Source organism: Camelus bactrianus, chromosome 3 (assembly GCF_048773025.1).
Source record: "Camelus bactrianus isolate YW-2024 breed Bactrian camel chromosome 3, ASM4877302v1, whole genome shotgun sequence".
Lineage (NCBI taxonomy): Eukaryota > Metazoa > Chordata > Mammalia > Artiodactyla > Camelidae > Camelus > Camelus bactrianus.
Window position 1 is genome coordinate 100,256,187 of NC_133541.1, and position 21,506 is coordinate 100,277,692.

Sequence of the window (21,506 nt, forward strand, 5' to 3'; positions counted from 1 at the left end):
TGTGGGAAGGCTTTATTATAGAGAAGATTTTTTTTAACAGCGCCTTTTTGTGTCCTTCAGGGATTGTTTTTGCCCTGGTTTGTTGCATCTCTTTACTCTGTGGAAAATGGACAGTTTTTGTGCCCTAGTTTTATAGGGAGATTCGTGCTCTTAGTAGTCTTAGTTGTCTGACAAAATCAGCTCCCCACGGAGGGGCCCCATGGAGACACCATCTCTGCTTCTTCTCCAGAAGGAAGCCATGATCCTTTGGTTTTTGGGAATCCATTTAGGAGCTCTGCCAACATGAATTTTTCCACTTCATGAGTGACTGCAGCCTCAGGCCTTGTTCAAGAATTTAGAAAGCATGCTGCTCCACTAACCTGCTCACCCTTAAGGCCTGCTGTTGTCATGGCAACGATGGCCCTGGGAGGGATATGCATATCCTTATCAGGAAAAAAAATGAGATCAGCGATCTTTGTGGACGGGGCAGCTCCCTGCCGTCGCTATCCTCCACCCTCACCTTGCATCTCACAGCCGATAAGTGCCAGCTTGGCTTTGTGGTCTCCAGCTGAGACAAGTAAGCCCCCATGTAAGTTGCGCCTTTACTTCCTGGGGGTGTGGCACTCGGCCTGTCTGTGGGAGTTCTTGTGCAGCTTATGTCCTGTGGTCTGCCCTGGCCTGGAGTGAGGGAGCAAGGTGGTGGGGGAAGAGGAATTAGAATCCTCTACCTCGGAGAAGCCAGGAAGGTTAAGTCTGCTGGCTCCATCCATCGGTGACTTTCTTCATCTCCTCCTTAGAAGAACACTGCACCTTCTGTTTTTAATGGTCATGTAAATAGGAAACTGGAATGAAGACTTCCTGGTTCTTCTGAAATCTAATGTTTCTGTTTAATAAGTTGATTCTGAGCTAGTTCTTTCCCTCCACCCTGTATTTCCTGCAGATTCTTCCAGGTTTTGTAGCCCTGGACAGGGTATAGCCAGGCTTGGGGCCATGATACATAATAAAAGAATTCCTTCCATAACAGTGACCCAAAACAGATCACATGCCTCCTGAAAATCCAATCCCATGGGCTCCTGGGCAGACACGTTGGAGAGTGTCGTCAGGAGAGAGGAGCAGCAAGACCTGTTCCCTTGGGCTGCAGCTGCCTTCAAACCCACAGATGCAGAGAAGCAGTTAATGCAGGGCCAGGAAATGGAGACTCATTATAGTCCCTTCGGGTACCACTGATCCGTCCAGTGAGCCTCAGGAGCAGCACAGTCTGGGCCCTGGAAACTTCATCATGAGAAACAACTTTTAATATGTCATAGGAAAATAATACACTTCATGCTTCTGTTGTTTAAGACAGCAGAGTTTCTCAGTTACCCTCCCTTTTAGCTGAATTCTTACGCCTCTTAGCAAAAGGAAAATTCAGGTTTCCCCTGGGGAGATCCTAGCGTCTCAAAGGACCAAGGAAGGGGGCTGTCACCAACCCTGCTCCTTGACTTGGCTCAAAGATGATGGACTACCTGCGTGTGAGACCTTTGCGGGAAGCGGAAGTGGAGGGTGAGAGTTTGCACTTGGTTCAGGGGAAAGATATCTTTGATTGTTTGGAATTGGTGGGCTTGGAGCTCCTGCCTGGAAGGTGCCTGGACAAGAAAGACCTATTTGTGACCTGGGTTGCAGGCAGAGGAGTAGTGATAACTTGTAATTCCTTTAAGCTCCGTAAGCTCCAGCGAGCGCTGCCCTCAGCCTCTCTGATTCTCATAAACTAGAAATGAAAGTCAGTCCCCAGCAACAGCCAGGGTCTTTAAGAATAAGTATTTTTAAAGAAACTCAGTCCAGCTTCCAGAAGAACTTGAAAAGTTCATTTTCTCAGAGGCAGTCAGCTTTGCAGTTGAGAAGGTCATTGCCTGATCTGGAGAAACATATTCAGGTCAAGCACTGGCTGGAGACCAGGGGCCTCTAGGGAAAGGTCATAAGCGAGCTCAGTGCCAGGAGGCCTGGAAATGAGCCTGTGGATTGGAGGGGCGCCTCTCTCGGCCTCGGCACGAGGGGCTTGTTACCCGCAGGCAGAGAAAGGACAGGGAGCAGAGGCGGGAGCCCTTCCCCTCTTACCTCAGTGAGACCGAGAGCTGCCTCGGCAGCAGCCCTGCCTGGAAGGGTTGAACTCAGAGCGGACGGGTTCGGTGAAGGCCTGGAGAAGGCAGTCCTGTCCCGGGGATGGCAGTACCGAAGGAAGTAAAGGAAAAAAGGATGTGTGTGCCTAGTATTAAAATAGGAAATGGAGAGCTTTGTAGGAGTCAGACCAAGAGGATAACTATAAAAGTTTAGGGGATGAAAAGGTAGCTTTCAGAAACCAAATTTGGATCACAAAACAATGGGAATGATGAGAAGTGTATTGTATTAGCGTTGGGCCCCTTGACTGCTGAATCCCAAACAGCGTACCCTAGGCCTCCAGCTTACAGCTGCGACTGAAGGTAAAAAAACACAACCAAACAAACTTCAAAAATTTGAAAAGCCTGTTCTGTGCAGAAAGTCTGAACAAACATGTTTGTTGCCGATGGTCCAGGAAAGCCGGCCAGCTTGGGTTTACTTCCGACACTGGCCCAGTCCTATGTCCAGCGCTGCTGCTTTAGGTGACATCATGGGCCCAGCTGGGTAGAGAGGTGACATTCCCCATGTCTCCTCTCTAATGTTCTTTAACTGCATCATAGATACTGTCTTACCCAAGCACATGTGTGTCACATCTCTGTTCCCGTAAGTACCTGGTGTCATCTAAAGGTCTGTGACAAGGCTGGAGGCTTCAGCCAGTGTAAATGACTTAAGTTATAGTCACATCAAGGTCCATGTCAGAGTGTTCTGGGGGGAGAAGAGCATCACCAGGTATGTAAACAGCCCTGAGGAGGACGCCCTTGAACCTGTGAGTTTGGCTCTGTGTTGGATGATGGACCACAGAAGACAGAAGTTCCTTCTCTCAGCTAACACCTGTATCAAGGAGGTATGTGTGTCATTGTTGGGGGGGGAGGTCCTTTGTTACTGAAGTTTCAAAGTCTTTAAATCCTGTGCTGTTGCCCTCCCTGGGTTGTAGAAATAGTCTTTTAGAACAAGAGAAAGGGAGACTTAATAACAGCTATTATTTATTGAGAACTGTGATAAGCACTTTATATGCATTGCTTACTTCAGCAAAGAGAAAGTGACTGTTCTTCCCATGTTTAGATAAGGAAAACTGAGGCGTGGGGGAATTAAAGGACTTTCTTACATTCGTCCTTCCTTACATCTAGTAATCTAGTGTTTTTTGCTCACTGTTATATTTCCAATGTCAAGCCAGCTATCTAGTATAGGATGGTACTTAATAAATATTTGTTGAATTCATTAGTGAATGCAGTGGCCAAGGCGGCATTTGAACCCAGGTTCGCCTGCTGCCAAACCCAGTGTATTTAAATAACATGATACTGTTACTTGGTTCCACTTGGGCGGTGAAGGAAACAGTTTGATAACTTGGAAAGGACTATTCACTGAGTTCCAGGCAGACTGAGGGGCCTGAATTACTTTCCCATTATTGCTGTAACAAGTTCCCACAAACGTTGTGGCTCAAAACAACACACATTTATTATGTTACAGTTCTGGAGGTCAGAAAGACAGAATGGGTGTTCCTGGGCTAAACTCAAGATGGGTTCCTGCCAGTATATAACAAGGATCCACTTTCCTTCAGTTTCCAATGCCTTGTTCTGCCCTTCCGTCTGAGCCCTCTCTGGCAGCACCTTTTATGTCCGTATTTCAACCAAAGTCTGTTCAGGATTGCTTAGGTATTCCCTATGACAGTATGTGTTTTCTCTACCATACTCACTTCTAAGTCTCTCTAGCAGAGTCACTGATATCCGTATTTCCACCAACAGTCTTCTCCAGGTAATCTAGGCACTTTCTCCTGTGAGCCTCAGAATTCTCCAGTCTCTGCCCATTGCCCAATTCCAAAGCTACTTTCACATTTTCAGTCCTTTGTAACAGCAGCACCCCACTTCCGGATACCAAGATCTGTGTTAGTTTCTAGAGCTGCCATAGCAAATGACCACAAACTAGGTGACTTTAAACAATACAAATTTATTACCTTATCATTCTGGAAACCAGAAGTCCAAAACGGGTTTCCCTGGGCTAACACCAAGGTGTCAGCAGGGCTGCATTCCTTCTGGAGACTCTAAGGGAGGATGTGTTTCCTTGTCTTCTCCAGCTTTCAGAAGCTGCCTACATTTCTGGGCTTAGTGGCTCCTTCCTCTGGCTTCTTCCAAGCCAGCTGCTTAGCACCTGTAAGTCTCACTCTGACTCTGACTCTCCTGCCTTCCTCCTTCCCTCTTAAGGACCCTCGCAATTACATCGGGCCCATCTGGATAATTAGTAGGATAATCACTCTAGCTTAAGATCCTTATTTTAATCACATCTTCAAAGTCCTTTTTTACCATGTAGCATAAGATATTCACAGGTCCCAGGAGTTAGGATGTGGGCATCTTTGGGGCACCATTATTCTGCCTACCTCAGGGTCTTTCACACGCAGGCAGAGGTGGCCGCTTGTGTGTAAATTTCAGCAGAGGTGAAGGTAAACTAAGATGCATATGAGGACCATGAAGAGGGGGTAGTCAATATGGACTATACTTCAAGGGTCTTTTGAAAGCTGTTAATTGTCAGAAGTTTGCTGGAGACATTTTCACCACCCTCCCCTTTCACTCCAAATTTTATCTAATTAAGAATAGAGGCACAGGCCCAATTGAGGGATCAAAGTTCACAGTCAGGCTTATTATCGGGAAAGAAGGTCTGGAGAATATGACGGGGCCTCCAAGCTCCCAAATGCAAGGGAAGAAAATCGAGACTGGCAGGCCCCTCCCTTGAAGAGGAGGGGAAACTTGTCCTGGTGTGATGGTACCGTAGGCTGAGCTAGAGCAGAGAAGGAGAGCTAAGTGAGAGGTGTGTCATGAAAGAACAGTAACTGTTGATGCTCACTTCGCCCAGTTGGGAAGCAGGATCCACTGAAAGTCTGGCTCATGATAATCTCCCCAATCAGACAAATAACTTTTCTTTTCTGGGAAGAGCAAGTAAGGCAGTGGAACTAAAGGTGAGAGCTCACTTCCTAGCACAGCCCCCAAGGAAGGAAGGATGGTTGGTGGGTGTTCCCTCCTCTGTAGAGGGAGATGCAGAGAGAGGAGGGAAACGGTTCCCAGTCCCACTACATTATTATGTTAAGGGGTAAGAGATACTGTTTTGTCCCAGGCTTAAGAGTATTTTTCCAAGAGTCAGGGGAGCAGTCAGGAGAGGATGGTACTCTTTGGAAAGAAGCTAATCTGGAAGGAATCAATTAAAGGGCATGGTAGCTAGCAGAGAAGTCACTGACCCCAGGGTGATGCCAGGAGACAGGCACTGCCTATTGCCTGTCCCATATGGGTCTGGCATCTGTGTCCAGGTGAAAAGCAGATCAAAAGGTATATCTAGGACTTTCCTGAAGAAGAAAGTGTAGAGCTTGATCGATGTGTATGTGTGTGTTGGGAGTTGTGGGCATTGGGGGGTGGGGTACTTCATTCTCTATTCCTACATCTTACTTTTCCTCAGCGATGCCTCCTATGTCAGGGGCAGGGGTCTGGGAGGTTATAAGCCAATTCTTTGCATACACGTGTCCTCAGGATTTTTTGTTTTTAGGAGCATTCTGCATAACAAACCTAGTCTCACACTAGCTACCTCCTTGAGATCCTATCAGGCTGAGGACTTCCAAAGCCTCGAGCATCTCAGCACCCTCACCAGCTCTGTCTGGAGACTAAATCACCCTCTTGCCTCTGATGGTGATTGCCTTGAGACCCAGGGAAGTGCCTCCCTGGAGGCCAGCATCCCCTGGAGGCTCCTAGTGTCACCAAGATGTCGATATGACTGTGGTCCCTGCAGTCTGCAGCCAGTGGGGTTGTGTTTAATCAGTGATCAGTGTCATGTCAACTTCCCTTTGTTGGCCCAAGTATAAACTGATACTAAATATTTGCCTTGGGGAAATTTCTGTAGGGAGGATGAGCTCTTCAGTGTGTTCTCTCTAATTCTAGGCATTTAGAGATATATTAGCTTCTTTGTTTTTTTCTTACTCAAGGTCACAACCTTGCCTCCAGGCTACTTAGCCTTCTAAATGGTTGTGATTTGAAAGGCATTAGAAAGATCCTCACAAAACCTACCTAGCAGGCGGGTCCCTAGAACTTCACCCTTAGCCACCACTACTAACAGCATTGTCTTTTAAAATACCCATTCATTCATTCATTCATTCATATTCTCTTCCTCTCCCTCCTTCCCTCTCTCTCTCACACAGACACATAAAGGAGTATTAGATTATCCTGTCTGAGGATCCAAGGGTACTTTGCCTGACTTGCCTTCAATATAGAATTTGGTTGGAACTTTCTATATAGTCATTGAACAAATGTTTATTAAGCACCGATTTAAGGCCAGTCTCTGTTCTAGGTGATGTGAATTTAATATTAAATATAACACAGTCCTGTCCTCATAATCTAGCAGAGGGTTGGGGGGAATAGAAATGTAAAGATGCAATATAGAAATATTACAATGTCATGTAATAAGGATATAACAGTGCTGTGTATAGGCAGGTCCAGTTAGGGGAAGCTGGGACAAACCACCAGGGCCTGTCAGTCCAGAATGAGACCCAGCGTCTGTGTTGTAATCCTCCAAAACCCCGTGTAAATATAGTCGTCTGGTTCACCTTTCCTGAGAGGGCCTCCCAGATTGTTTTTTCGGGGCCCAAACTCTCCTTCAGCAGCTGTGAACGCTGGATGTTATGGGAGCCCAGAAGATGGAACTGGGGATTTAGGAGACCAGGTCAGAGGGTATGTGATACTCAATACTGGGTATTGACAGATGGTACATAGGATGTGTGTGTGTGTGGGGGGGGCAGTTCCAGACAAAAGGAACAATACAAGCAAAAAACAAAAAAACAAAAAAACCCAGAAGTGCATCACCTGGGTGAACAGAATAAGTGCATTTGATGTGTGAGGTGAGGTGGAGGACCGTTGAGAAATGAGATCAGAAGGTAGCCTGGGTTCAGATTTTGTAGAGCTTTAAAAACCCTGCTAAAGAACTAGAACTCTGAGTTGCTGGCAGTAGAGAGACACCAGAAGGTTGGCTGGTTGGTTGGTTTTTTAAGAAAGGAGCCTCTGTTGAGCCCCCTTAGCTCTCCTGCAGCTTCAGAAATCATCCTGTAATATGTCGAGACAAGCTCACGAGCTATCAACCTAGTGTTTTTCTCTGCGAAACTCTAAGTGCCTAGAAGTGTGGGACCAAAAGGGAGGTGAATGCAGTATTTTTGTAAAAAGGACTGGCCTTGAAAATGTTCATAGGTAATTCTGATGGACTTGGTCTGATCGTGTCCAAGACAACGTGGAGAGTGAAGGGCAGGTTTGTTTAAATGCTGCCCTGTGTTAGCTTTGTAAGGGAGGCAGCGTGGCCTTGCACAGTGCCTCGGCTTCATCCCCGTGCCTCAGATTTACAAACGTGTGACAAGGGAAAGACCGAAGTCTGACATAAGGATGGCCTGAGACCATTTGTGCAAAACGCTTAGCACGGCGCTGAGCTCATGGTTAACGCTCAAAAGTGTTACCCTTTTCTCCTGGCACTTAGCACAGTTCCTGGCACGCAGTAAAGAGGCTTCACCATGTCTTTGCTGGATGAAGTGGAATGGTCTGGGAGTGCACAGAGCGAGCGGGGGCTGGTGGCAGACGAGAGGCTTCTCCCCAGGACGCTCCTTCTCTTGCCCCCTCCCTGCAGTGTTCTGACAGCACCTCCATCTTACAGCCTCGATGCAGAGATATCACTGCTCGTCTAGAAATGGTTGCTCAAGGCTGCAAAGTGACACAGCAGCATAGAGCCTGGGATTACTGCCAGATTTTTAAGAAGCGCAGCTTGTAACAAAGTAAGGGGGAAAGGAGAAGGGACATGTGATAACCTAATCAAAACCAGGAGCAGTTTTCTTGGGTGAAGCATTGATGCCCCACCCAGTTTCAGGGGTGGGCAGTGTGAAGCCTCTGTGGAGAGTCACTGCCAGGTTGCAGTGCTGAAGGGGGAACCCAGCAGTGGGATCTGGGGTCCAGGCCAGGCTGCTCCTGGGGCCCTGCACTTAGAAGGGCCCTCTTTGGTTGAATGCTATGCTCTTGCCATCTTGAAGTCTTTAATCAGTTTTTTTTCCACAAGGGGCACCCCATTTTCATTTTGCAGTGGGCCCTGCAGATTCTGGAGCTGCTCCTGGCTCCAGGCTCTCCTGGGCAGGGACATTCTGTCGCGGATAGTTTTTGAGCTAGTTTTTGAATTTGCAGCTGATTAAGCAGGTAATGGCTGGGCTGGGATTCTTTTTAATTTCTCTCTCTCTCTAATTACAAAAGAACAAAAATCATAACAAATTAAATCTGTAAAAACTAAAATAAAATGAGTGGTACCTCACTCCCTGTCTCTAGTCACGCTCCCCAGAAGTCACCACTGCCAGCAGTTTAGTGTGTCTCCCCCGGATTTTTTACAGCTATGAAGTTTAAAGTACTGCGTTATAAAATAATATGCAATTACATTGTTGGTGCTGTATTAGATAATACAACACTGTTTGTGTAAAAATATCCAAATTTTCTTCAATCCCACTCTTCTTCATCAGTGAGGCAACCGCTGTTAACAGTTTTGTGTGTATCTTCCAAATATAGTTTTTAATTAACAAGCTTTATTTTTTGAGAGCACTTTTCGGTTCATAGCAAAATTGAGCAGGAAGGACAGAGAGGTCCCACATGCCCCTGTCTCCACACCCGCCCCCACTGGCGACACGCAGCCAGAGCTGTGCAGCGGCTGCAATGGATGAACCTGTGCAGACGCATCATTTGCACCCAGAGTCCACAGTTTACACTTGGGCTCACTCTTCCAAACATTTTTCAGATTAATTTTTAACTACATAATTGATGTGTGAATGTTTTTTTTCTCGGTTTATTAAAAATATGTAGGCTTTCAAAAAGGAAAAGGGGATAATTTTATGCACATTAGTATATAGTTTGTTTTTATTTTTTAACAAACACCTTTCCATGTCAGCACATAAAGACCTGCCTCATTCTTCTGTAATAAGGGCGAACAGTGTTGTGTGTCTGTATTATAACTTCTTTAGCCACTTTCCTATCGGTGTCTATGTTTTTTAAGCAATGCAGTGCATATTCTTATACATATATCTTACATATATCTTTTGTACTCCTCGTATTATATAGGGTTCATTTCCAAAAGTAGGATTAGTGGATTATACGGTATGAGTGTATCAAACTGGCACTGTCTTATCTGGAGCTGACCGCACTTGTATGCTTCCCTCTGGCCCCTACCTCTAATCAGGACTATATGTCGCTTCACTCAGTGACACCCCCATCAAGGGACTTAGCCCTCAGGATTGAGAATACAGGAGCAGAGAGAGGAGAGGATTTACTTGTGAATAATAGTAGTAATAGTTAACCTGTACTGAGCACTTAAACCATGTTTTGTGCACCTAAGTCAAAACACTTTAATGAATGAACTCCTTTCATCTGTTGCCCACCCCAGATAAGTCTATTATTATACCCATTCTAATGCTTAGGAAACTGAGACACCTAGGGTTAAATAAGGCCACACCTCTATCTAGTAAGTGGTGGGGCCAGGATCTGAAGCAAAGCTCTTTGACTTCTGAGCCTTTGCTCTTAACCTCTGTACACACTGTCTCTAGAAAGTTTAATGCCATCTTTATGTCAGAGTTTCTCAACCTTTGTTTATTCCTTAAAACAGTATTGTATTTCTTCATTTACTTGTCTTTTTCTACACTGTAACTCTTTGAGGGTAAGGTACCTGTCCGAATATTTTTCAGAGCCCTATCCTTAATTCCTAGCATCATGTCTAATTCATTGTACATAATAAATAAATTCAGTTGAGTGGATAACATTGTCTTTGGGAGGAAGCTACTGTATCCATTTTACAGATGAAGAAACTACAAGTCAGTGTTACCCAAACAGTGTAGTAGGAAACTCAGCAGAAAGCAGAATGGTGGAGCTGCAACTTGAACCCAAGGCTTTTGCCCCCTAATCCAGTGTGCTGTCCGCCATGTCTAAGCCGCCTCCTTCCTGCCTGTTTCAGAGGGCCCTGGAGAATGGCTCCCTACCTAGCAACGGTTTCTAAGCTGGAAAACTTCCCTAGGAGGAGGGCCCCTGGAAAAGATTTTCTGGAAGTACTGCATCCAGGAATCAGTTGTTAGAGGAGTCAGATTCCTTAGAGGACTACTCCGTAGTAGTAATGCCCATCCTCTATTGCAGTTTCTACATGCCAGGTATTGTTCTAGGTGATTTACGAGCACTCCCTCTTTTGAATGATCACAGTCCCATTAGATGGACATTGTTATCTTTGTTTTATACGTGAAAGAATACTGAGAGGCCAAGTGGCTTGCTCAGGGTTACACAACAAAGTGCCAAGGCTGAGATTCCAGCTCAAAACTGTGTGACCCCCAGACCTTCATTTTAAGCATTCCCGGGTTATAACAGCAGCAGAGGCAGGGAGCATTATAAAAAAAAAAAGGCTATAAGGGGAAATTGCCCTCCCAAGACCCCGGGGGACTTTAGTGACTAGGAAATAAGGTAGAGAAAGCCATGCAGCCTGAGCCCTCTTAGGTTAGGGGATCACAGAAAGAAGACGTGCTATTTTATTTTATTTTACTTTGGGTTTTTTTCTTTTCTTTTCTTTTTTTTTTTTTTAGCTGACTGTGGAGAGCTAGGAAGATTTGAGACCAGCAATTCCAGTTTTCGAATCTGGGTTTACAGCACGTGATATCTTTATAGTCTTAACCTAGAAATGGCAGAGTTATTTTGGGCACAAAGCAAGAGCTGTGGCTTTTAAAAATATGCCACTGTATTTATGCCTTCCGCTCCCAGATTACTGAAAATTAGCCCAGCTGTGGCCTGAGGCACCAAACAGCCACACAGTCTTCTTCCAGATCACTCAACCCACCCCAAGTGGGTGAAACACCCAGGAGTGGCAGCCTCTGGGGGGTGATTATCAGATTAGTTCCCCATCACCAAGCCTGTGATCTCTCTGATCACACACACACACCATCCTTTACAGCCACTCTAGGGATCAGCATGCTAGGCCTGTGAGTCAGCTCTCCCCTATCCCCAAGGCTTCACAAGAAGTTAAAAAAAAAATTCTATTATTGAGCTGAGGAATCAATGCAAGAATAATTTTTCAGCTTTATTACCAAATCCCTGTTTGATTCATGGCAAATAATCTTGCTATAATTTAAGCTTTCAGTTGCCTTATCTATAAAATGGAAATCTTTTAAATATATATATATATTTACTTATAAATATATATGCAAAATGCATAATAAAGTGCCAGACTCATAATAGGCAATAGATTGATGTTCCTTAAATGAGTGACTCTTCTGTTGCTCTGATCTTACTAACAGGTAAAATGTAATGAGCTTTTACTTTGTGCTAGGCACTGTGTTATGTGCTCTGTAAGGATAATTACATTTAATCCTATAACAACCCTATGAGGTGGATGTTATTACTCCTTTACATGTGAGGCCCAGAGATAATGAAATAACTTGCTAAATATCGTATAATTTACATGGTGTAGCCAGATTTAAACCTAGTATTCTGATGATAGAGCCTAGAGTCTTAAAGAGAACAGGGAGTATATTTTTACATTCCCTTGTTTCCATGGAGAGTTCTTTGCACTGTCGATTGAAGGACTTGAGGCAGTGGGAAATGCTGTTAATGCTGGCCCAGGTAGTTTTCGCTCTCTCCCCCTCAGCCTGATCCCGGACAGGATTTGGGTTTCAGACCACGGTTCTCCTGTGTGTTGTGGGCTATAATTACTCAGATTAATTTTGCCCAATTCATAAAGGATTGAGTGAGGGCGGGGAGGCGGGGCTTGTCCAAGCAGTCCACCAACACCACAGATGGTAGGAAAGGGGGTGGGGAGGGAACTGGTGATGTTTTACATCCTCTTTCAGCAGGTTTGCAAAATGGCAGATGCTTTTTGCCTTTTGGTCTGAGCATGTATAATTCTGTCAGCCCAGTTCTGGGAGAGACAGAGAGACAGCGAAAGTCAGGCGCGCGCGCGCGCACACACACACACACACACACACACACACACACACACACACACAGAAAGAGACAGAGATGAAATGGTTGCTTGAAGCCACAGAAGGTTCAAATGACATCGGAACTGCTTGAAAGATCGCAGTGGCTGGCCCGGTGGGGAAAGGAGTCAGGGGGCGGGGTGCGTGTCCTTGCGCAGAAGGCCTGGAAGTTGACTTGCAGACCCAGATCCGCACAGCCTTGCGCGCCCTGACCCTTCTCCGGGCAGCCAGGGGCAGCGGCGGCGGCAGCCCGCGCCGGAGAACGAGCAGTCCAGGGGAGCTGTCCCGCGGGGCCGGAAACGGCTGTAAGCATTTAATAGCCTTTGCTGGCTGCTCCGACCTAGCGGAGTGGGCGGTAGGCAGGCTCCAGAGTGCTGCCTGGCAAGATAGTCCCCGGCTTTAATCAAAATGATGGGTTTTCTGGAAGCTCTTTATTAACCTCAGCACCAGAATCCAGAGATGGTAACAAAGGGATGAATGGGGAGCGAAGGGGGAGGGGCTGAAACCTGCAGGCTGGGCTGCGATTTTCCTGCGCTGAGCGCTCTCCGCATGCTCACCCCTCCCCCCACCTCCACACATCTTTCTACGGATTTTCGCTTAGAGGCTTCTGCCTGCATCTCCGTCTCCCAAGTGGTGACTAAACAGATACAGCCGTAGCAATCGCTACACTTGTATAATGCTTCGGGGCTTTCAAAAGGCCTTCACGTACAACTCAGGATGTGGGGCTCATAATTGGGGTGAGACTATCTAGATTTGAGTCCCAGACTCCACCAGTTAGTAGCCGTGTGACCCTTGGTCCTCAGTCTCTTCATTTCTAAAACCGACGTATCGATGAAGCAGACATGGGTGTTGGCAATGTCTACTTCCTGTGGTTCACGTGAGGAGTAAAAACTGTATTGCGTGCACATCTGCTTAGCCCCGTGCTGTGTACAGAGGGAGGCAGGTTAAAGGTAACTAATTTATAACCCTGATGTAGACAGGAAGGTGGTCACCTCTATTTTATGCAGGAGGAAACTGAGGCTCAGAGATATTTATGTCAACTGCCCAGGATTACGTACCATTTATGATAGAACCAGAGCAAGCCCTCAAATTCAGAAGAACAAAGCAAGAGGAAGAGAGGAAAAGAAAATTAAACACCCTCCAACATTCTCCAGCCTTAATCCTGTAAGAACTTTTCTAAAAGTAATGTCCTTGGTCAGAGTCACTGCGTGGTTCCATTAGGGGAAATCAGTGCGAGAGAAACCTCTCCTGGCCTTGGCGGATTGTCCAGAGCGGATTCAAACAGGGGTCAGGGGTGAGTTTACAAGTCTGGCGTTTGCTTCACAATCTTCAGGACCTTCCCTGGCATCTGCATGGGCAGAGCCTTCAGCCCAATCACTTCCACTCATTGAGGCTAAACTCCAGCCACAGTTAGTTTAGCATGAAAGAAGAGGTAGAGTGTGTGTTTAGTTTTCACGGGGTCCTGGGTTCAAACCCCAGGACCTTAAATTTTTTTAAAAAAGTGGGAATGTTGCCAAGAAGACCCTGAGCAGTGCCTAAGGGAGGTGCCTGGAGTGGGTTGTGGGAGTAGGTGAAGTGGTCAGCTACCCGCAGAGGGCAGTTTTTAAAGCTGCAGACAGATCTACATGCCTTTGTTAAAAAAATATATGTTCTGATTTTTAAATGTATTCCCACCTATCAGGGAGAAATCAGCGATTTTTTTTTAAAAAAAGCAAAACCATTTACCATAATTATGATCATATTCTCTTGAACTTTCAAATCCCATTGGGTTGTAACCTGAATGTCAGGGAAGGGCTGGTCCAAACCACCACCTACCTGAGGTGTGTCAGAATCCTCCTTCCAGGCTCTAATAGATCCATCCATTCTTCTGGGTCATGACTGCATCTCAGTCTTTGTCAGCCAAGGAGCTGGGTCCCTGGGAGCAGAGGGGAAGGGATCTGTGGGAGGCCTCAGGAGCGGGGATGGGAGGCAGCACTGAAAGAAGAAACATTTCTTGATTGGCCGACCATTTTCTGGGACTGGCCCTGGGCTGGGGTTAGGGACAGAAAAGGGAATATCTCCTTGATTCTGCCCCAAAGTCACAGCATTTTATAAGCAAAGCTGGCCAAGGGTTTCAGTGCTGTTAGCCAAGAGGGACTCAGATTAGAAGGTCAGTAAATGTTGTTTGTCAGCTCCTTAAGCTATTATTTCACCTGAACGAGCCCCAGAGATGTTTGCTCACATCGGCTGGAACAGGCTGGGCACGGTGCTGCGTGAGGCCCTGGAGAAACCAGATCTTGTTCTGCTCCACAGAAAGGGAATTTAAGGAGGATGCACCTGAATGGTTCTCTGATGGCTTCTTGGAGTTGAGTCTGAGTCAGACCCACCCAAGACGCCCAGCACAGGCCAGAGGAGCTCAATGACATGTAAAAGGAGCTCATTAACTCTTAGCCATCCTGCCGAGAGGGGCTCCTCCGCCAATAGGCACAGCCATTAAGGCCCTTTAACTCTGCAAGATAAAAATATCTCTGAGCTCAGCATCTCCAGATGCCAGTCCTAAAGGCCTCATGCAGAGTCCTGGCTGTGGTCAGAAAAAAAATTCCATCCTGGGCTCTGTGGGAGCAACTGAAGGACTGAGGAGTGGTGTTGAACCCCAGTTCTCCTAGACGCTGATTCAGGGGCTGTTAAATACATTTCTCACTTTTGTCTCAGTCTCTCAGGGGCAGGACCTGTATTTGAAAAGTAAACAGGCAGATTCTGGCTGAGCTCAGTTGCAGATTTGATTATCTTAGATGAATCAAAGTAATCAGTCTCAGAGAGAAAATATTGCCCTGTGTCCAGTGAGCTATAGTGTCAGCTCTGCCAGGGAAACCATGGTGGAGCACAGGGGCTGATGGGAGAGAAGAAAGTTTCTCACTCCCTTTCTGTACTATCTGCTGGTACTTGGACTCAATTTGCAACATCCTTACCTTGCCTCCCTCCCCCAAAGAGCTACAGCGTATGTAGTTGACCACGTGTAAGCTCTTCCATTGCATTGGAGTCAGGCTTAGGGCTTCACGTGCATTACCTGATTGTCTTTAGGGACTCGGTGGAAAGTTGTTTGATCTGCTAGAGTGGGCACCACTTCCATTTCTCACCTCAGTCCTTTCATTCATCCATCCAGCAAGTATTTATTGAACACCCATTATGAGCCAGGAATTGTGCGAGACACTGGTTACACATTGGTGAATAAAACATACATATTTTCTGTGTCTGCAGACTCGCAGTGATAGAGATAGAGGTGAAGGGGTGCTGCTTGGCTAGGATGGTCACAGAATGCCTGTCCGAGGAGGTTCCACTTAAGCACAGACTTGAAGAATGAGGAGTCACGCTAAGCATGAAGGGGAGATCATTCTAGGCAAAAGGAGACATATGTGCACAGATCTTGAGGTAAAAACAACCCCAAGGGGTGCTGAGGAACTGAAGGAAAGCGGGTGAGGCTGGAGGACAGTGGTAAGAGGGAGACGCACAGATGAGATTGGAGAATAAAAAATAACCAGTTATTGAAGGGCGTCATATACTAAGTTAACCAGTTTGATATACTTTTTTTCCCCCTCAAGGCAACAGAAAATCTTCAAATAATTTTAAGCAAGGGAGTGCTATAATCTAATTTCTATTTTTTAAAGGATTTTACCGTGTGTCTGTGATCCTTCAGTTTTTAAAAAAGGAAGAAAGACTTTAAAGAATAAGGAAGATGCTGGCTACTGTGTGGAAGGAAAGTAGAAGCAGGCTGAACCAGGAGAGGCTATTGCTGTAATTCACATACAAGATAATGGGGTCCTGAAAAAAGGGAGCAGCCGTGAAAATGGGGAGAAGAGGACAAAGTCAAGATACATTTAGGAGGCAGAAATGACAGGCCTTGGTATATTATAAATGAAGAATGAAAAATGAATAATGGCTCTGAACTTTCTGGCTTGAACATTGGAGTAAATGGAGTATCACTGACTGAGATGAGAAATTTAGAAAGGAAAAGAGGAAAGGAATATGACTTTGATTTTGGATTCCTTCAGTTTGAGATGCCCATGAGACCGCCCAATGAGATACCAGATAAGCAGTTGGATACATGAGATTGGAGCCCAGAGACCTATGGGCTTTAAGTATAAATTTGTATCTTATCAGCATATTTAGATGGTATGTATAACCGTGGACAGGCTGAGATCCCCAAAGTAGAGAATGAAGAGAAAGAAGAGAGGAAGGTCTAGGGCAAAACCCAAGGAAGTTCCAACACATAGGTGAAAGGATCCTGCGAGGAAGCTGACAAAGAGCAGCCAAAGAAAATGGTCAGGAAAGTGGTTTGACAAGGAACTTATAAAAAATAAGCATTTCAAGAAGTGGGTGACACATGCTGCCGAGAGCGTCAATGAGATGAAGCCTAAAATGTGACCACTGGCTTTGGAAATAATGCAATTAGTGAGCTTGATGTGAGCAGCGTTAGAAAAGTGGTGCTCAAGGATGCCAAATTAGAGGAGACTGAGAAGTGGCGGGGGGTAAGGAGATGGAAATAGCAGGTGCAGAGAATCCCAAACTGCCATCAAACATAAAAGGTTTATCCAGCAGAACTTTTCGTGCCTTCACCAAAGGAGCAGTATCAGATATGTGAACACTGCTGTGATGTCAGAGGGTTCCAATGTCATAGCCACTGGGATCACTTTGTACAGACAGACCATTACTCTTCCTCTCTGCCCCTGACCTCTACTCTTTTAGAAGTTATTGGTAAACTTTATGGTGTGTCTTCCAACTACTCTTGTGAAAGACTTACATTGGAAACCCTTGTGGATGCCTAATCATGTTCTCAAGTCTCAGTGCAAATTTCACCTCTCTTCTCGAATCTCCTTTGACTTTCTCAACTGTAATTAATCATTTTCCTTCTGAGTCCTATGTAATACTTTACATGTACCTACATATCTGTATCTTTTATTTTTAATTGAAGTATAACTGACAGGACGTTATATTAGTTTCAGGTGTACAACATGAATCGATCTTTGTATATATTATAAAGTGATCACAGTGAGTTTAGTTAACAGCTGTCACTATACATAGTTACAAAAATTTCTTTTTGTTAATGATGAGAACTCTTAAGATCTGTTCTCTTAGCAGCTCTCAAATACCCAGTACAGTATTATTAACTATAGTTACCATACTGCACACTACATCCCCATGACTAATTTATTTTATAACTGCAAGTTTGTACCTGTCAACCCCCTTCACCACCACCACCACCACCCACCTCTATCAGGTACCAATCTATGAGGTTTTTCTTCAGATTCCACATGTGAGATCATATGGTATTTGTCTTTCTCATTTTGTCAAATTTTAAATATTGACTTATCTCAGTATAATGCCCTTGAGGTCCATTCATGTTATCATAGATGGCAAAATGTCATTCTTTGTTATAGCTGAATAATATTGATATATATATGTTATACACACACACACACACACACACACACACACACACACACACACACCTCTCACATTTTCTTTATCTGTTCATCCATCAGTGGACATTTAGGTTGCTTCCATATCTTGTCTATTGTAAATAATGCTGCAGTGAACATGGGGGTGCATGTATCTTTTCAAAATAGTGTTTTTCGTTTTCTTCAGATACATACCCAGAAGTGGAATTGCTGGATCATAGGCTGGCTCTATTTTTAATTTTTTGAGGAACCTTCATACACTTTTCCATAATGGCCACACCGATTTACATTCCCATCAGCAGTGCACCACACCTTCACCCACACTTGCTGTTTCTAGTCTTTCTGGTAACAGCCATTCTAACAGGTGTGAGGTGATATCTCACTGCAGTTTTGATTTGTGTTTCTCTGATGATTAGAGACGTTGAGCGCCTTTTCACATACCTGTTGGCCACCTGTATATCTTCTTTGGAAAAAATATCTATTCAGATCTTCTGCCCATTTTTTAATCAGATTGTTGGTTTTGTGGATTTTGAATTCTATGAGTTCTTTATGTATTTTGGATACTAACCCCATATCAGATATATGATGTGCAAATATTTTCTCCCATTCCATAGGTGGCCTTTTCATTTTGTTTGGTTTCCTTTTTTTGTGCAGAAGCTTTTTAGTTTGATGTAGTCCCATTTGTTTATGTTTGCTTTTCATGTCAGAGTCAAAAAAAATCATTGCTAAGACTGATGGTAAAGAGATAATTGCTTATGTTTTCTTCTAGGAGTTTTATGGTTTCAGGTCTTACGTTCAAGTCTGTAATCCATTTTGACTTAATTTTTATGGTGTAAGATAGAGGCCGAGTTTCATTCTTTTGTATGTGGCTGTCCGCTTTTCCCAACAGTATTTATTGAAGAGACTGTCTTGACTCTGTTGTCATAAGCTAATTGGCCATTTTTGCATGAGTTTATTTCTGGGCTCTCTATTCTATTCTGTTGATCTATGTGTCTGTTTCTATGCCAGCATCATACTGTTTTGGTTACTATAGCCTTGTAATTTAGTTTGGAAGCTTGGTGCCTCTAGTTTTGTTCTGCTTTCTTGAGAATCCTTTGGTTATTTAGGGTCTTTCGTGGTTCCATACAAATGTTAGGTTTGTTTGCTCTATTTCTATGAAAAATGCCATTGAAATTTTAATAGGGATGGCATTGAATCTATAGATTGCTCTGGGTAGTATGGACATTTTAATAATATTAATTCTTCTAATCCATGAGCATGGAATATCTTTCTATTTGTTTCTGTCTTCTTCAGTTTCTTTCATAAATGTTGTAAAGTTTTCAGTGTGCAGGTGTTTTATCTCCTTGGTTAAATTTATCGCTAGGTGTTTTATTTCATATTCTGCTATAATCCAGTACATTTCCGCCCCATTTCCAGGCAAGATAATCACCCCATATATTCTTTAGGAAATTCTTCACAAAGAACCAAAAATATGTTACTAGAAAATTAGATTTCTGGACCCTGTGGTGAAGAAATCTGCCTTCCTGCTTGTTTCCAAACATTGGCTTTGCCCCAGGCTTGAAAAAAATAGCCCATGACGTCTTGGGGACCAGGCCCGTGTCTGCAGCCTGTCCTTAGTTCAGCCCACGCGTGTGACACCTGAAAGGCGTGTGTTGACTCCGTGACTGACTGGCAATGCTTTGTCTTTCAGAACCAGAGGCAGGAGAGGTGTCCCCTCCAGTCGGTGCTGGTGTCAACAGCAACAGCTGGACCTTTAAATACGGACCAGGCAACCCCAAACAGTCGGGTCCCGGTGAGTTGCCAGACAAATTCATTATCCCAGGATCTCCTGCAATCATCTCCATCCGGCAGGAGCCTACTAACAGCCAAATTGACAAAAGTGACTTCATAACCTTCGGCAAAAAGGAGGAGACCAAGAAAAAGAAGAAAAAGAAGAAGGGTAGCAAGACCCAGGAGAAAAAGGAGAAAGGGAACAGCACGACTGACAACAGTGACCAGTGAGGTCATCTCATGGAAACAAGCCACTTAGCCAGTTTTTGTAATAATGGCAAATCCCTCCCATGTAGCAACGCCCCCCTCCTTGCTCCTGTCCACATGAGCCCCCTCTCATAGACCTCAGAAATCTGCAGAAAGTTCCCTGTGTCTGTCTAGATCACATTTAACAGGTTTTGTCTTCAAAGCTTTCCTAAGTCTGGTGTTAACTCTCTCTCTCTCCACTCTGGCTTGTTTTCAGAACCTAAAAAGCAGACCCAAGTTTCCTTTCTCCTCCGCCGCAAAGGAGAGGCTTCCCAGCCCCGCCCGTGAGAGGTTGGACTCTCTGCCCTGTGCTCCGGGGATCCTGTCTTGATGACACTTGCAGGGCAGGCTGAAAGGTTCTGAGATTGAGCAGCTTGAGTGTCTGTGGCCACTGGGTATGTGTGGCCACCGGGGGTATGTGAGGGCCAGATAGTGGCTGGGATGGGCCAGGTTAGACCAGGAGGGCTGGGAAACAAAGGCAAATAAACGGAAATGTGAAACTAAGAGGGACCAGGCTTTCTAAATCTTACAACTCAAGAGGCGGCGGCCACCCTCCAGCAGACAAAACTCCCCCGACTGACAAGGCTTTGGGAGTCCCTAAGGTCTCTTGGCTGTGGTGTCATTGTACCTGAAACCTGCATTATACCTACAAGCCAATAGCTCAGTGTTTAACAGGGGGCCAACCAGGGCAACCGAAGCAGATCTGATGTGTTTCCTGTATATGTCCTTGTGCTCACTTTATTAAAAATTCTTTTGCACACAACATTTATGAAAAGGTCAGGTCCTTTTCCAGCAACACATATGCAAAAGCAAAAGAAAAACCCCAACACCTCACTTTATGCTGTTTGTTGTTTGATAGATTTATTTAAAAAAAGAGAAGAATCTATAACTATAAATCTTTAAAGAGAAATATGATGAATACAGTTCCCCTAAGCTCTCCTCAAAAGAGAATTCAGTCGACAGCCATGTAAATGATCGTTGCTGCTACAGAAGTGCTTTAAGAGAATTGCCTGAAACATCTGTATTATACCGGCCACCTGCCAGTCACAGCTGTACTCTTTCAGGTCACTCTGGGGCTGCCTCTCGCATGTATTCATGACTAAGTGAAAGGATCTTTCTCTCTCTCTTTTCTAAGAAACAATCATGTGCACTTTGAATACACAACCTTGTCTAGCCAACTCTATCAAGACCCAGAAATGGAAGGAAAATACCGTTTTCTCATTCATACAGTGAGCAGACTTTTCAACCCTCTAATTCTGTGACCTGTCTTGGTGTGCTAGCCAACACCTTCTCTTTGGTTTAGTTTTCCTTTTCGATAACACTCTGCATTGCTAATCTTGCTAACACCTATGATGTTCCCTGAAATCAATCTCCCATATGTATGCTGTATGCTATTATAAGACTCCTGAACTATATTTACTCTGTGCTTGTGTATGTGAATGTTAATGCAACTATTACCTAGAGTGAACTTTAAGCTTTATTGTTGAATGTAATTCCATTATATTTCCTTTTTGTACACCTGTGAAAAAGTGGAGTAGTGTTGTTTTTTTTTTTTAACCATTGTTAATCAGCTTTTGTGTATGAAAGACACAGTAAAATTTCTTTCTTAAATCAAGATACTGGTGATTCAAGGAATTTTATTTATGGTCAGCCAAGAGCCGTCTCTTGCCAAGACTCCTGCTGGCAAGGGAATGGATGAAGCAGTTGTTTTCTAGTAACAATTCTGGAATGAATACTGAAGATATTCCCCGAGGGCATGCAAGCACAAAACTGACCAATCTGACCTCTCTGAAGTCGCAGAATGCCCTGAAATCCTGACACTATCTGGAATATCAGCTCATAGAGAATTATCAAATTTACCGTCACCTTCAATAAGGAATTTTAATTTTGTTACAATGTGCAATTTAGAGGTTTGATTAATTATAATATCTTTTAAAAGTTAACATAAAAGAGGT

The 21,506-nt window shown here is 44.5% G+C and overlaps 1 protein-coding gene across 6 annotated transcripts in view; it reads left to right on the top strand.

The window, feature by feature from the left end:
• LOC105061745 (protocadherin alpha-C2) overlaps nucleotides 1-21,166 on the top strand; it is a 161,458-nt gene extending 140,292 nt beyond the window's left edge. For 5 of the 6 annotated variants that reach the window (XM_074360811.1, XM_074360812.1, XM_074360810.1 and 2 more), the window contains exon 4: nucleotides 19,226-21,166. In XM_074360811.1, the coding sequence (XP_074216912.1) occupies nucleotides 19,226-19,536 (311 nt within the window). In that variant the 3' untranslated portion in view covers nucleotides 19,537-21,166. The remainder of the gene's footprint in view (nucleotides 1-19,225) is intronic. The other variant, XM_074360808.1, reaches the window with a different exon arrangement.
• The last annotated feature ends 340 nt before the right edge of the window (nucleotides 21,167-21,506 follow it).